This window comes from Gavialis gangeticus, unplaced genomic scaffold (assembly GCF_001723915.1).
Source record: "Gavialis gangeticus isolate Ggan-Ray unplaced genomic scaffold, GavGan_comp1, whole genome shotgun sequence".
Classification (NCBI taxonomy): domain Eukaryota; kingdom Metazoa; phylum Chordata; order Crocodylia; family Gavialidae; genus Gavialis; species Gavialis gangeticus.
The window spans coordinates 53,109,556-53,125,172 of NW_017728994.1; the positions used below are offsets into that span (position 1 = coordinate 53,109,556).

The 15,617-nt window shown below is 43.8% G+C and overlaps 1 protein-coding gene across 2 annotated transcripts in view; it reads left to right on the forward strand.

The window, feature by feature from the left end:
• The window catches only part of RBM20 (RNA binding motif protein 20), a 135,205-nt gene extending 119,594 nt beyond the window's left edge, over positions 1 to 15,611 (forward strand). For both annotated transcript variants that reach the window (XM_019502791.1, XM_019502792.1), the window contains exons 11-16: positions 1,482 to 2,151; positions 3,668 to 3,766; positions 5,169 to 5,814; positions 8,282 to 8,401; positions 9,596 to 9,717; positions 13,806 to 15,611. In XM_019502791.1, the coding sequence (XP_019358336.1) occupies positions 1,482 to 2,151; positions 3,668 to 3,766; positions 5,169 to 5,814; positions 8,282 to 8,401; positions 9,596 to 9,717; positions 13,806 to 13,916 (1,768 nt within the window). In that variant the 3' untranslated portion in view covers positions 13,917 to 15,611. The remainder of the gene's footprint in view (positions 1 to 1,481; positions 2,152 to 3,667; positions 3,767 to 5,168; positions 5,815 to 8,281; positions 8,402 to 9,595; positions 9,718 to 13,805) is intronic.
• The last annotated feature ends 6 nt before the right edge of the window (positions 15,612 to 15,617 follow it).

Genomic DNA, 15,617 nt, shown 5'->3' on the forward strand with positions numbered 1-15,617 from the left:
GTGGGAAATGGCAGGTTCCCCTTGCAGGCTGGAACTTTGCCAGCCTGCAAGGGGAACCTGCCATTTCCCACATTTTTCTCCTTTAAAGGAGACTCCATTTTTAAAGTTTCTTTGCAACCCTTTCATATAGTCTTGCAACCTATTTTTGGGTCATGACTCGTGGGTTGAGAAATGCTCTGTTAAAGCACACAGCCTAACAAATAGGATGCAATTGGAAAGATGGTGCTTGTTATAAATAAAATACATGTTTTAGTAATAATTATTACTGAGCATTGATTATGTTGTGTATGGCATCTGAGATGCAAACATCAAGACGTTCCCCTACAACCTGAAGGTATGTCAGCACTGATGCTTAGTGTTATGCTTAGGTTGGCATCAGCCAGCCTTCCCTGCTACCATCAGGTCTTGTAGCCTGCACCAAAGCTTTCTACATTGTGCTTCTTTCTTCCGGACTCAGTGGCACTGAGATGTATATACCAGGTTTCCTTGCATCACGGAAATCAGAGCCCTTGAAGGAATCAGCTGCAAATCAAATTTGTCTGTACTTACAGCCAGTCATGAAAAAAAGGGGAGTGTAGGAGGGCCAGAAGACATGAACAGGGAATTTGTGCTAAGGTATTTCTGGTGCTTAAGGCCTGTAGTGCTTACGTGTGTACGCACATGCACGCACACGCGCGCGCATCTGCGCGCGCGCGCACACACGTACACACAACACACAACACACACTCTCTCTCTCTCTCTCTCTCTCTCTCTGCAGAGAGAGTTGAGCTAGGAGATGAGTGGCAGCAGAGATAACCTCATACCCAGGAGTTCAGCACAGCTTCCAGGATGAAGTTGGAAGCCCAGGGATGGGCTCAGAGGTTTATAATGTAGATGTGGCATGCATGAGCTTGAAGAAAACCTTTCAGTTGAGCCTAACTACCAGTGAAAATAGATAGACAGTCTGGATGTGCTGGGAGAGCCAGAGGAAGGAGCCACTTGAGCTAAAAATGTATTTCAGTGCATGTCTCGTGTTTTTCTGGCTGTTTCCCATTACTTACATTTATGGGCCTTGCAGCTGAAGTGGAGGGATAGCCACAGAATTAAGGATCCTTAAAACTTGTAAATCCAAGGTAGATGTGCCACTTCTATCACCTCACTGATACCAGGGGTGCATGAACAAACAGTCTGTCAGTTCAGGGTGTTAAGTCACTGGCTTCAGAAAACAGGACCTTTTAATTATATTCTTTTAAGTACATTCTTTCCCGATTGATTCTGTGTGATGCGAAGGTCAGTGCAATATTAATCACCACCTGCTGACACGCACAAGCCTGCAGCGTATGTATAAATGACAGCCTGCCCATAATTAATCAGTGCAATTTTAAAGAGAGGGGGCTCTATTGTGCAAGTACAGGAGTCACTGGCTGTTTCAAAATGGGCTATGGCCTTCCTGCAGTTCCTTCAGACAAACCTAGTTATTTGCTTATTGCCTTCTGCTGCAGGTATGGACCAGAGAGGCCACGGTCTCGCAGCCCCATCAGCCACTCCCTGTCGCCAAGATCTCACACACCAAGCTTTACTTCCTGCAGCTCACCCCGCAGTCCGTTGGGCACCGTCAAGGCAGACTGGGGAAATGGAAGAGAGTCGTGGGATCAGTCCCCTTATTCCAGAAGAGAAGAAGAAAGAGAGACAGCACCCTGGAGAGAGAATGGAGAGGAGAAAAGGGACAGGACTGATGCATGGGTACATGAGAGAAAACATTATGCACGGCAGCTGGACAAGCTCGACTTGGATGAATGGACTGAAGGAGGCAGAGGGCACAGAGACAAATATTTAAGGGGTGGTTCGCCCAGCTACAAGAGCAGGGACGATGATTATTACAGAAAATCATCCAAGCCAAAATCTGATAGGCATCAGAAGCAGCTGCAAGATGCATCGACAAAGCCTAAAAGAAAGGAAGATGTGAGATTGAAAGAGCGCAAGCATTCTCACTGTGAGGAACCAGTGAAGGAGGACATCTCTGAACAGAAGCCCAGCAAGGGGTCTGAGGGCTCCAGACACAAGCAAAGTGATAAGAATAAAACAAAGAAAGCTAACAAAGACCAAGAGGCGGATCCTACGGCTGCTAATGAAAGCAGTGATGCAAAGGAAGCCAAAGTGACTGAGAATGAGGTAAGGGGGAGCTTCTTCATCTAGAACAGGGCACGCTGCATAGTGCAAGTGAAAAGATTTAATGTTGGAATAATGGATTTTTAGTGGGCTTGTAATGGCTGTGGAGCAGCAATAAGAAACTAGTCATTGTAGTTCCCTGTACTTGACTGTGATGCCAGTAATACTCATAATTAGTGCACTGCTTCATTTAATGATCTGGCAGGGACTAGTTGTCTTCTCTCAGCAGAGAGCAACGAATCAGTCCATCCATTAATTCACGGTTCTGAATTTCTTGGCAAACTCTGCTGGTAGCTGACATTGCAGTCTCTATGGGCGTGACTCTGTCTTGGTTGGAGTGGGGAAGGAGGGTTTTAGGGAACTCATAGTACTCCCCGGTTCACTGCCACTCCATCCAGTGCTCAAGGGCAGCCCCAACTTATGTCCCCGCTCTGCTATGTCTCTTCCCACACTTGGCATGCCAGTTGATATGCTCCCTCCTTCCCTTTACAAGGGGGTGGGGATGATGGGCCCCAGTGCCTATCATTGCCTGAACAGAGAGAGTTCTCCAGTGGCTCTCTCTGGCTGCTGTAAAGCCACTTTATATAAGCTACATGAAGACTGTCTTTGATGTTGTTCCTGTTGATGTGGTTCATCTTGTTCTCTTGTCATGTAGGGGAAGATCCGTACAAGTCTTTAGGGTCACATCTTCATGGTAATCTTACTGTGCCCTTAAGCATGTGATGCTGCTTTGCACAGACTGCCCTCAGGTCTGGAAGCAGTCTAGCCAGGTCAACCCACTAGGTCTGGGTAATGAGCTCAAGGGCAGGCCAACCGTCTGTCACTCAGCAGTGCTAATTAAGGCACATAAAGTACTTGGCAGATGCAACTATACTGCTTCTGGTTTTGGGGGCAGGCTGTTGGGCTTGAGGACACTGCTGCCACACATTGTAAGTTTGCTGTGTGAACATGAGCTAACTGTGTTAAATGGTAAACCTTGTACGGGTTTTAAAGGTAAAAGGCACTCTTCTGGCCAAAGGGACTTCCTCCACATCCAAAACCAGAAGTCCCATTCTTCCTACCTTTTTCTAAACACCAGATCATTTTGTGGGCTTGTATTCCCAGAATATGAACTGTGCATTTCTGAGTCATACCTCTAAAACAAACCAGGAACTCATTTTGCTGGTGCTGTGTGTACTGTTGAGTTGATTGGAAAACAGGAGAGGAGAGGCTGGAAACTGTTGTGAATTTCCTTTTTTCCAGACAGCTCTTTTCTATAATTTCCATTTTTCATGCCCTGCCTTCCCGCCACCACCCAAATTTCCAGGGTTTTTTGTTAGTTTTTTCTGCCTCTATTCAGAGTACAGGACTCCAATCACTGAGGCTTTCCCCAGGCACTTGCACAAACTTTAGAAACAAAGGATGTGACGTTGTGAATGTCTTCGCTGCCCCAGACTCTGGATAGAAACATAATGGAAATCTCTCTGTTTAGGATTACTGGCGAGTGTCACTACAGCTATACATGTTGTATTTGTTTTAGCTTGGGAAAAAGGAGAATATTGCAGAGAAGAGCTCACCTGCAGCTAATAAACATGGAAAAGAATCTGGAGAGACTATGGAAAGTGCAAGAAAAGAGAAGGTAAATCATGCCTTGCTGGTTTAGCTGCTATTATAAAATGTCAGCAGATATTCTGAGTTGAAATGCTAAACCCCAATGAAAGTCATTTCTGAGATTTTCTGAGGGCCTGTTTAGATTCATTTACCTCCCCTTGACCTCTGCATCAAGGGAGATCTGAGGTCTTCAGAGGCTTTTTTTTTAGTTGCTCTTTCCTCGTGTAGTCTGCCTCGCATGCATAGCACTTGGCAGTGGCAATTAACTGTAACGTATGCTTGAAAGGACTATCTTAACTCTGCACACCATATCCAAAAATAGGGCATGATTGCTTTGCAACTGAAGAGGAGGGTTTCAGAGAAGAAATCTTTCCAGAATGGTGGGATTAAATGGATGGCATAGAACTCATTTTAAAAAATATATATTTCTGTTTGACTGAATGATGTCTTTTCCAACACTGAAGTAGCATGGAGCAATACCTTTGGCAATTCTCCAGCTTCATATCTTTAGAATAATGGGTTAATGGTTATGGAAGCTATTGATATCTCTTACAGTAGGAAACTGATCTCCCTTCAAGAACAGTATCTACACGAGTGTTAGCGCCATCCTAAGGCTCTAGGAGAAATTATTTTAAATACCCAAACAGGGGAAACCGTAGATATTTTAATCTTTTATGTGCATTAGGAAATTCCAGGAGCTGAATTCAACTTGTTGCAAGTATGCATTAAAAATAATCATGCCTTAGAATTAATGCAGTTCTCCAAGCCAGTCCTAATGTTTTGGAACAAAAGTCCACTGTCCAGCACTGAGCATTTAACAACAACCACATTGCAGATTTTGGGAGTTTGGCATTCATCTGCTATTTCAGATGACAACCATCTTAACATCTTTCTGAAACCTAACTTTCCCACAACTTAAACCGGGTTGTACCAGCATGTTTTTGGCAAAGGGTCTTTGATGGTGGACTGAAGTGACGGTAGTAGATGACCACTTACTTGTTACTCTAGGACATAAAAGAGCACGTAGAACAGGGGAGGCCAACCTGCAGCTCCAGAGCCATATGTGGCTCTTAATATGTGTCCGCTTGAATCTTTGCACATGGTGCAAATGGAAGCTGGTCACCGTATACTGGTGCAAAGATTCAAGGAGATGCCATGTTAACTTCTGAGGAGCTACATGTGGCTCCAGAGCTACAGGTTGGCCACTTGTGACCTAGGTGGTGTCATAATATGCCCATAGCACACCTCAGCAGCATTTGTGTGGCTATTGTGAAATGACTTGTATTTATATGCATCTGGATATATTGAACAACTTTTAGGAATACTAGGACATCAGAAATGGCTAGTCCGAAAGCATCACTTACCCCAGCTCTAAAGCCCATATTGATAAGATGTCATGACTGCTCTCTTTCCCACCTTGTTTGTTACAGGAGCGAGACTGGGAGAGTGAAAGCGAGATGGAAGGTGAGGCCTGGTATCCGACTAACATGGAAGAACTAGTAACAGTGGATGAAGTGGGAGAAGATGATCTTATTATGGAGCCTGATATAACGGAACTTGAAGAAATTGTTCCGGTTGATAAAGATAAAACAAGTTCAGAAATGTGTCCCTACGTGTCTACCATTTTAGAACTGAAAAATGACCATAGCCAATTAAATCAGAGTGATGGCATATTTGCCCATGAAACTATAGACCCAAGTTTTGTGTCAGCAGAGGAAAGCATAGCAGCTTCCAGTGGCTGTCCAGAAAATGATGATGCAGTTACTAAAGCATCCGACCTAAATCTGGACACTGAACAGAAGCCAGATACATTGCAAGCAGACAAACTTCATAGGGATTCTAATTACCATGATAAGGAGAGGAAAATGGAAGGAAGCTGTGACTTAAAACCAGAAGATCCCCATATACCATCTGATCATGTGAAAGAAGAGACCCTCCAGCTCCCTGACCAGTTTACGGATGATTATAAGCAAATGGGATCACAAGAAATGGAGAGCAGAGAAGTCATGGAAATGCTTGTGAAAAGCACCAATGAAGGAGCAAGCCAAGGAAGCCAGGAGTGTCAAGAGACCAAGGGTAACTGCTGCTACTATGTTTGATTTTTCTTTCAGTTGAGAATTCTTGTGAGTTCTCTCGGTGCAGCATTCAAGAGTTTAATCTCTTGCTAACAAGAATTCACGCTGCTGATAGTATGGCTTGTCCTTGGGCTGGCTCAGTTAAAGAACCACACTTCCATAAGCCAAGTTAAACCATTAGAGGCTTTTAGTCAAATGGTCGCAAAGAAATAAAGTCACTTTTAAGATTTCTGTAAAGCATTATCAGCCATAGCTGTCACATCTGGGTTCATGTAAGTTGAGCTGAACTCTTGGAGCCTTCTGCTGAAAGCACATTTGAATTGTCAATGAAAAGTGACAGTTCTTGCAGATCAAAAAGTATTAGAAGTATCTCTCAAGCCTGCCTGACTCCTACCCACATAAGAACTTCAGGGTCTGTACTTCTTACCTGAAATGCAAATATGACATGGAAATATTTTGTGGATGAATATTTTTCATGCAAGTGGTATCACTTTTTGTAGAGACCTGAATTACCATGTACAATTATTTCTTGTTTGTTTCTTGTAATATAACATGATAATTCAGTGCCAGAATGTAGATATACTAACAGAATAAGCTTAATTATACCTGCCTACTAACATAATAGCTATTAGGAAATAACAGCTTCAGTAGCCTGACATTTCCCAGTCATGCTCCCATTCCCACATCACATCAAACCTAGATCAAGTGACAGCCAAACCTGGAGTCTTACAGCACAAAGAAGACACAGTTCAGTTCAGCTCCATGGGTGCTACTCTAGGCTGAATGATGAAGGTTGGGTAGGGTAACTGGTTGGAGATGTTCTGTGTGGAAATGCTGCCAGCTCATCCATTTGGCTACAAGGCAGTCTGCCAATGCCCATGTGCCTGGGGGCAGTACTGCCAGGTGAACTACCTGGGGATCAAAGGCGCTAATGCTTCAAAAGTCTTAGGCCAGCTGTTTCCCTAGGCTTTCCCATTCCCTGTGCAACCTACTGGGTTGCAGCTCGCAGCCTGAAAATCCTTGGGGCCCTCGCCCTTTCCACAAAGCCTAGCATGTTGGCTTCTTTCTCAGAGCTGGGAGCATGTATGCCTCTGGGTAAAATGGGCCCTCTCAGGCTAGGCTGTAGTCTGCATAGCAGCAACTTGGAGATCCTGAGTGCTCCAGTTCAAGGTAGGGCTTGCAGGACTTCACAGCTTCCTGCTGCTGACCTGGGGCCTGGAAATCCTGGGAAGAGCTTGAAGTTCACACAATAGCTGACCTGCCAGAAGTCAGCAACTTGTATCTGGAGAAAGCAAATAATACAAATTCTCAAAACATTGCAGAGAGGTTTGTTGTAAGCCAGGGGTGGGCAAAATGCAGCCCTCTAGGCCATTCTGTCCGGCCCATGGGGCCCCTAAAACATTTAGAAAATTAATATTTATCTGCCCCAGCTGCCTGTCATGCGATCCTCAATGGTTGCCAAAACTCAGCAAGTGGCCCTCCACCCAAAATAATTGCCCGCCCCTGTTCTAAGCCAGAAATGCAGAACTCTGAACACCAGCCCTGGGAAGGTGAAGGGGGTTGGTTCAGACCCAATATGTTTCTTTTATGAGAGAGTGCAGTCCTCACTCGGGTAAAATTCCCAGTGTGGTAGGAATTTTGCTAGACTAAAGACAGCCGAGGCTAAAACCGCAGGCTGAGAATCAGGATGGCTTATTCTTAATTTTGTATCTCAATAATAAGGCCAGGAATCCTGAATGCTTTTATGTTTAGAAAAGAAAATTTCCAGGCTTGGAAAGGAGGGAAAGACCATTTGTTCTAAGCAGCCTTAATCCTTCGTGGCAAATGAACACACTATTTTTCTGAATGTTAAGTCTGCTGCCTGCATGTATTTAACATGAATAGGGACCTACCTAAATTGCAGTTTTACAGATTTTGCAGAAACCGTGAAAAACAGTGGGAAATCTGGCAGTGACTGCAATTTCCTGCAAAATCAACCAAAAGAAGTTGTAGTGATGTAGACTGAGTAAAGGCACCTTCTGCCAGTCAGTGGCAAGAGGCAGGGCCACCATGAAATGCCCGTGAAATTGGCTCTGCACACTGCGAGCAGGATGAAAAACCCATTTTCTCACCGTGTCTCGGGTATGTCCCTAAACATGAATACAAAATAATGGTGTTTGTCAGTAGCCCTCTTATATAAAATGCCACAAGTACCAGTAAGAACATTCTCTCTCTCTCTCTCTCTAATGACACTAGGCAATTAGTCAGATGGAAAAATTCAAAAGCAGCAAAAACAAGAAACTGTTTACAGAAAACTTCATAATTAGGATGGGAGTTTCTTTTTGGCTAGTTATTGTCAGCCGCATGGTGTTAAACTGAATGGGCATCATCTCTAGGTCATGTTTAGCATCTGGCTTCATCAAAAAAGTGGTTTAGATGGCTTTGTAAAAGCTACTGTTTTCATTCAGTGCATTTGTTTGTCTGTTAAGCGAATTCTAGATACACGGAAATGAAATCTCCTGAATACTCAGAGGTGGAATCTAAACAAATGCATCCTTCACCGGCCTGGGAACAAGAGGACGTGTTCACAGAACTCAGCATTCCTCTAGGTAGGTTTAAACGTACGGACCTCGGGAGCAGCGTTCCTTCGAAGCTGCGTGGTGTGCATGGCTGCGCAGGCGCACTTATGGCATGCTGCCAAGTGTACCTGCACAGCTGCACACACCACACAGCTTAGAAGGAATGCTGCTCATGAGTCTCAGACTTTACCTATTACAATACCTTGAACTTGCAACAAGATGTCACTTGAAGGCTGCTAACTGTATTTATTTGTCAAAACAAATTACAGGAGAATTGGAAGAGGTATAGATAAGAGGGGCTTAAACGATGAAAGAACTGGGATTTTTATTCCAGATGATAATTATAATTGTTCAGGACATTAGGAATATCTATTAATGGCACTGATGAGCTAAAGTGAGCACCTTTGGTCTTCAGTGTCTAAAGCATAGTGATGACACAGGATATGTCTACACTACCCAAGAAGCGAGGCCAGTTAACCAGCACTGAGCTCTGTTTTGCTGTGGCTAAGCTGCTAACAGTAGCCCAACTAAATAGTTTAAAGCTAGCTCAGGTATCTCTGCACTACACTGCACTTCCTTTTGGGACTGTAGTGTACACATATTCACATTCCTAAGGAAATTGGTTGGCCTTTGATAGGAGCGTTGGTCAGTGATAAGGAAACCTTAAGAGTGGAGTGATCTTCTCATTTTCTCTCTAAAAGAAGGAGCTTTACATACAATTCAAAATCTTGTGACATAACAGTACTTAGTGATTTGGCTCCTAAAATTACTGATGATATTACACAAGCAAAGATCAGCAGCAACACACACGGTGTGATCTGCACTAATATTGGCATTCTTGTGGATGGTTTGTGTAACTTGCACATAAATTTGCCAAAAGTAAGTATTGTAGCGACAAGATCATCCCGTTAGGCAACAAGACTATTTATGTCACAAAACTCAAATCCATGTATTAGCTGAAAAATGTTTAAAAGGAAATGCATATAATATATAAAAGAAAAAGTATACAATGCATAGTTGAAGTGTTCAGGTTTAAAGTTGTCATTTTCAACTGTTGTTGATGGATATCCCAGCATTTGAAGTTCCTTTAAGTGAAATGGAAAATAGTACATGTGGGAATTAGCTGTCTTTACCCCTTACTTAAATCACACTTTTTTTCCTCATAAAAAGCAAACCCTAAAAGTACACCTGCCATTTTTAATGTGATTCAAAATCCTTCAACAGGTATGGAATTTGTGGTGCCCAGAACTGGGTTTTATTGCAAACTCTGTGGACTCTTCTACACAAATGAAGAGACAGCTAAAACAAGTCATTGCAGAAGTACTGTTCACTACAAAAATCTTCAGGTAAAACCAACTCATCATTAGCTTCATATAAGTAACAGTCTGGATGGTATAAAAATGTCAGGGTGCTATAAAACAGCTTCTTCATGATTCGCACACAAGTCAGCAGCATGGGCAGAGTTTGTGCGATGCCAGGGACTAGCACAGTAGCCTGTAACCTCCAGAGCCCTAAGATTCCCTCAGGCAAATCCAAATCCTGGGTTCTCAGTCAAGGCTGAAAATTAGTACAGAAAAATCAACTTGAATGCCAGTTTTAAAAACAAGAGTTTCAAATACTGTCTTAGCTGCTGCTTGCTCAGCTGAGACTGGTCTGTTACTATTCTGACCCTGCACAAAAATTTGAAAACAGAGCCAAGAACAACAGTGTAGTAGGGCACATGGCTTTTTGCGTGCATGTGCCTCAGCATACCGGGTTTCAACGAAGATGCCTGCCGGTCTGGCTCACATCATTCCCATGAGGGCCAGCTTCCCTGATTTGGTGGAGCCACACAGCATCTGTAAAGGGATCCTTTTTTGTCTTCCTGCACCATCTATGTCCTGGTCACAAGTAACTCAACTGAAGATCCATGTATTCATCCGAGAAGTCTGTAGTTTTGGACTCTCCAATCAACTCCAGAGCCTCCTTACACACAAGTCTGGGGAACTAAGAGGAATATACTGAACATGTGAGTCGCTTCTTCCTGCTACAAAGGGCTGCATAATGCAAGTACTGATGGACAGCACAGCTGCTATGGGCTGTTTGAACAGGGAGGGTGAACTGAGGTCAATTCTGCTGTCAATTCCATTGGTAGAATTTCTATATCCATAATGGCATTGTACGAAGAGCAATTTCTGAGCCTGGGGTGAGGAAACCCCCAGCTGTTACCTGCAGCAGAAATTTCTCTTTCTAATTAATGGTCTCTGAATGATGAAATAGTGGCCAATATATTTTGTAAATAGGATTCACTCACAGTCCCTCTCATCACCACGTATCTGAGAAACAGATGTCAAGGACAGGTCAAAGTTTAGACTGCATTATGGATGCACGTATACTTGCTTAGTTAGGAGAATTTCTGTATGCACTCCCAATATTGCTTTTCTAATGGACTCTGAAGTCTGTACTGTGACAACTGTTTGGGAACTATCTATAATGGAATTACACACGCACAATCATCCCAAGAAGAAGACGTGATGACTTACGGCCTCTGTCCCTGTTCTTTTGGATGTATTTTGTTCATGTATGTACCAAAGGCTTCTTCTATCCTGCCTCTTCGACAGTCAGCACCAGCATGCCACTTTGAAAGAACTGAAAGGTAATTACTGCAGCCAGGACCTTTTTAGCATCTGAGCTAAGAGCATATGGTCAAGTATGTCAGCATTTTGCCCCAACAATGCCACTAGCAGTTTTTGCTTCCATCTGCTTTTTCACAGGATGTCTAGTACAGGATATATAGTAAATCATAACAGTGATTGATTACACTGAACCACTTACATTTTTTTATAAAAAGCATTAGCAAAATTTCCTATACTATCCACACCTGTTACACAATTTAAGAACAACTCCAATATAAATACAATCTGGGCAAAGTTTGTTTTAGAAATGGACCAGCTTCTTCCTACTGTCGCTCCAAAACAATAGACTTGTCTTTGGAAGCTGAAGAATAGTCTTGCTCCACCTCCCATTTAAGCTGCACACATGAAACATGAAGAAGTGAACCAGTCTGAACTTCACTCTCAAAGATGAAGGTCGTCAAGTTATGAGTCTGTGCCACATATATTAGTCTCACACACAGACACCACTGAAAGAAGAGACATGTGGCAGGTGAAAGAGTGATCATGTGCATGTAGCAGTATTGCCATGAGAAATCCTTTTTCTCTCACTGAGGCTGCATATTTGGGTAACTGATCCAACACCGTAGCAGTTGCACATACCTGGAGAAATATGTGGCCTCATTATGACTGGTGGCATTAACGAACCGAAACATGAATCTGTTTAAGGCATTGAAGGAACTGGCATTTACTTGGCTGAGATCCACAGGGAGGAGCATTTTACCAGTTGTTGGGTTTGTGTTCCCTAATGACACTCCAGTGATTCTTGTATACAGTGCATGCCATGTAATGGTGTATACAAGCCTTTAATCAGACAGGGTCTCAGGGGTTGTCTCAGGGATTTGGCCCATGAAGCTATTGGATCTAGTCTACAGTTGCTGGGGAGGTTGGCCTGTGCTACAACCAGGCCATGGGGAAAAGTGGTGGTAAGAAGTGGCACTGGTGGCAGCAGCAGAAACCAGGTCCATACACCAACTTACCTCCAACCTGAGCAGAGTCATTTCATCTACGGTTAGGAAATGTTGCTGGCCACTGGTCTAGATTACTATATAGGTGCTTTTGATGATCCTCACTGGACACTGCCGCATCATTTCGCCTAAAATTTTGTATGCCCTTTTCTCAGCCCAGGGCATTGCCAAAAAGTCAGAAACTTCACCAACTGTGTATGTATTTTATGATCAAATTTACACCTGCCCTGTTGGCATTAGATTCCATCATTTAAAAGCAACTCAGGACAGGCAACGTGGGAGCCAGGCTGTTCGATATTACCAGTGGTTTATTGTTTTCTTAACTTCTCCTTCCCTTAAAATGAATAGACTTGCATGCACAACTATTTAACTTTTCATACATATTAAATCAGGAGCTGCATTTGTTCTCAGCATTATTTTATTGTATTCTAGCTCCTTGGTGGAGCTACTCCTACTTTACTCCATTGCAAGTACAAATGATCTGCATAGTCTGATTGTAGCAGGGAGCTTGGTACTCCTGCTAATCTAAAGGAAGGCAGGCTACAGAAAAAGCAGGTTACAGGTGAGGCAGAGGGCAATCATGGGAACCACGTGACCCAAAAAGGGGCTGGGCTTGAAGGATATAAGCTCAGGGCTTAAGTTGGACAGGCAGTCTAGCCCTAGGAGTCATGGAGGGAAGAGCTCATGGAGCTGCAAGGGGAGCCTCTGATAAAGCATCTAAACTGCGTGGAAGCACCAGTAGTTTAGGGATTAAGGCTGTAGGGGTAGTGGAGGTCCCAACTAGCCCGGGAGCACAGCCAAGACCTGAGGAATAGTGGCCAAGGCTGAGAAGCAGGGCCACAGCCAAAGAGGGGTGAGAGCAGGCAAGGTCAGGGACCCACAGCTGAGGAGGAGCGAGCACCAGGATCGGGACCCATAGCCTGCGAGGGGCAAGAGCTAGGTCAGGGACCTGTAGCGAAGGTGGGGTGAGAACAGGCAGGACCAGGAGGCCCATAGCTCAGGGGGCAGAGTCTGTTGGAGATAATGAGGCTTAAGCCCAGGAGGGGCAGAGAAAGTAGCCCCGAGTCCCAGAGGGTTGAGATGGGTTGAGGTACAAAGGCCCAAGCCCAGGAGGGGCTGGGATGGTTAAAGGCACAAGGGCCAGAGGCCTCAACAGTGGCAGACTATTCCAGGTTTAGAGGCCCACATTGACAGGAGTAGATGCTGGGGCTGAAGGCCCACGGATGAGAGAGTGACTGGATTGGAAAATGGGGCTTAACGCCCAATGACTGATAACATCCACAAGGCTTGGGCATGGCTATAAGGGGAGATGAGGTAGTCACATAATTAGCCCTTAAGCCCATGAGCAGTGATAGCTTTGTTCATGAGTACAAGACCTCGCTTGGGGAGCCCTGCAGCAGCCTCCCCTTTTTTCTTAAAAGCATGGTTCTATCAAAAGTGTGGTAGGCGAGTTGAAGGGGAGATGGCCTAAAGAAAGTAGAGGTGACAGGGTCTAGGGCTTGTTCCAGGGGTGACTGAGCATGAAACAAGAAGTGAGGTTCTCCCGAACTGTAGTTCTCTCCTGGCTCTGCCATTGATTCTCTAGGTGGCACCGAGCAAGTCGCTCCGTTTCTCTGTCCTGTCAGCATTAAGGAAGTTTACCATGAGATAGCTATATTTGATGCAGATGTAGGGATAAATTCCCTTAACGTAGACAGGGCTTATGTGTGTTTTCTACCTCCTGGGAGCATTGCAAGAGTGCACTAAAGCTGTAAATCGCTGCGCGCCAAGTATCATCAGTCTCCATAATGACACTCTGTTTTAATTTGATGACAGAAGTATCTCTCGCAACTTGCAGAAGAGAGTCTGAAAATGAACGAACAAGACAGCAGTCTGCCACAGGACGACACTGGAATTGTTCCTCGCTTTGAAAAGAAAAAGTTGTGATGCCAACGAAGAGTTGGAAATGGGTGAATGCCAATATTTCCTTGTTGTTCTCTGACGTGACCATCAATTTGCACTGTACAGGGGAATGGAAAGCACAATAAAGAGCATGTTCCATGCATTTATGCCCAGAGTGCCCCTAAAAAAACAAAATGCCAGAAATAGTTTCCCACGGTGAAGCAGTGCTGGAATATCTCTAACAAGCAGAGCTATTCTTTCTCACACTCTGCACGTTGGGAGCAGCTTCCCGCATTAAATTGGATTCTCAGGGATTCTCAGCGTTTTCATTCGGGTGTTGGAACATGTTGGGTCAGGCTGAGTATTTAGAAGTGTCTAGCGTCCTCCAGTGGAAATAATCAGAAAGGAAATGTCTGGAGTGAAATGAGCTTTAATGTAGTTGAAGCAGTATCCTTCGCTTCACTCATTGCCATAATGAATAATAAGTTATGTATGCGAGTCCTAAATGAATGATAAACATTAGATGGGCTAATGTAAACTCCAGCTGCATCTGTGCCTTAGAGAACTATTTTATGTCTGTAATGTTAGGACATGAAGTCAGTGTCATATAGAGGAAGATGCAATTTCTGTCCCAGACATCTTGCAATCTAAATCCAGTGCAGTTAAATTGCATAAACTGAAGATTAATCTCCTTCATCTTCTTCATTTTCCATTCTTCTTATCTGGTGGCCAGGCCACTCTTCAGCCATTTCTGGTTTTGAAAATCTTCCTTCAGAAAATTCTAAAAAGTGTGCTTTCTCCATCTTAGATTAAGGTCCCACAAAACACTTTATAAATGTTACATACTCGGATCACAGTGCTTGTTGAACTACAAGTCTATCCTTGATGTGTTTTATTTTAAACATGTTTTTCTAATCTCGGCAACCTTGTATTTCCTGTTCTTTATGGAATTTGGCCAATGCTGTATTGACATTTTCTGTATTTTATTATCCTGCTATTTTTTATGGCAAATATAACAACTCACTGTTCACAGAATGCTGCAGTGAGAACACAGGATGCACCAGCAGCGCTGATGTTATTATGTGCCATTGTTTCTGCACAGTGTTGTGCTGAGTATTGTGCACAGCCCCATTGAAATGCAGCTTGCAAATTTCAGATTAATTTCAATGGGGCTTTGTGTAGCAAAGTGAATGTCTGACAACTGTTGCCAAAAACTGATCCTAGAATTACACCTTCACAAAATGCACCAGAGAATCCAGACAGATGGTCACTCTGTGTTACTATAGAGGGGTGGAAAGTTTTTGAAATTTCAGTGAAAAATGGGGTGGGAGATTTACAAATTCCCCCCTCCCCCCCTTCCCATTTTTTGCCCGTTTCTGCAGTCAATCCCATTAAAATTTTTGGGATTGGATGCACAGCTTCTAGCAGTAGGTGGTGGATGTGGGAAATCTCTTTTTCCAGAAAGGCCCATCCATCCTTGAGAGCAACATTAATACTACAAAATAATGCAAAATGCTTGTTTCATATATCCTGAAACTGCTCCCACCAAAATGCTTGTTTCATATAACCAGTACCATCAGCCGTATCCTTCTGCCTCTGGAATAGCTTTCGTCACAGCGCCGTCTCCATTTTGTTGTTCGCTGAGGTCCCATTTGCCTGGTGCGCATGTGCCTTCATTTCAACAACAGATAACGCAAATGGCAGATGTTGTATCCTCACTTCTCCAGAGTTCAGGGATTCTGTGGA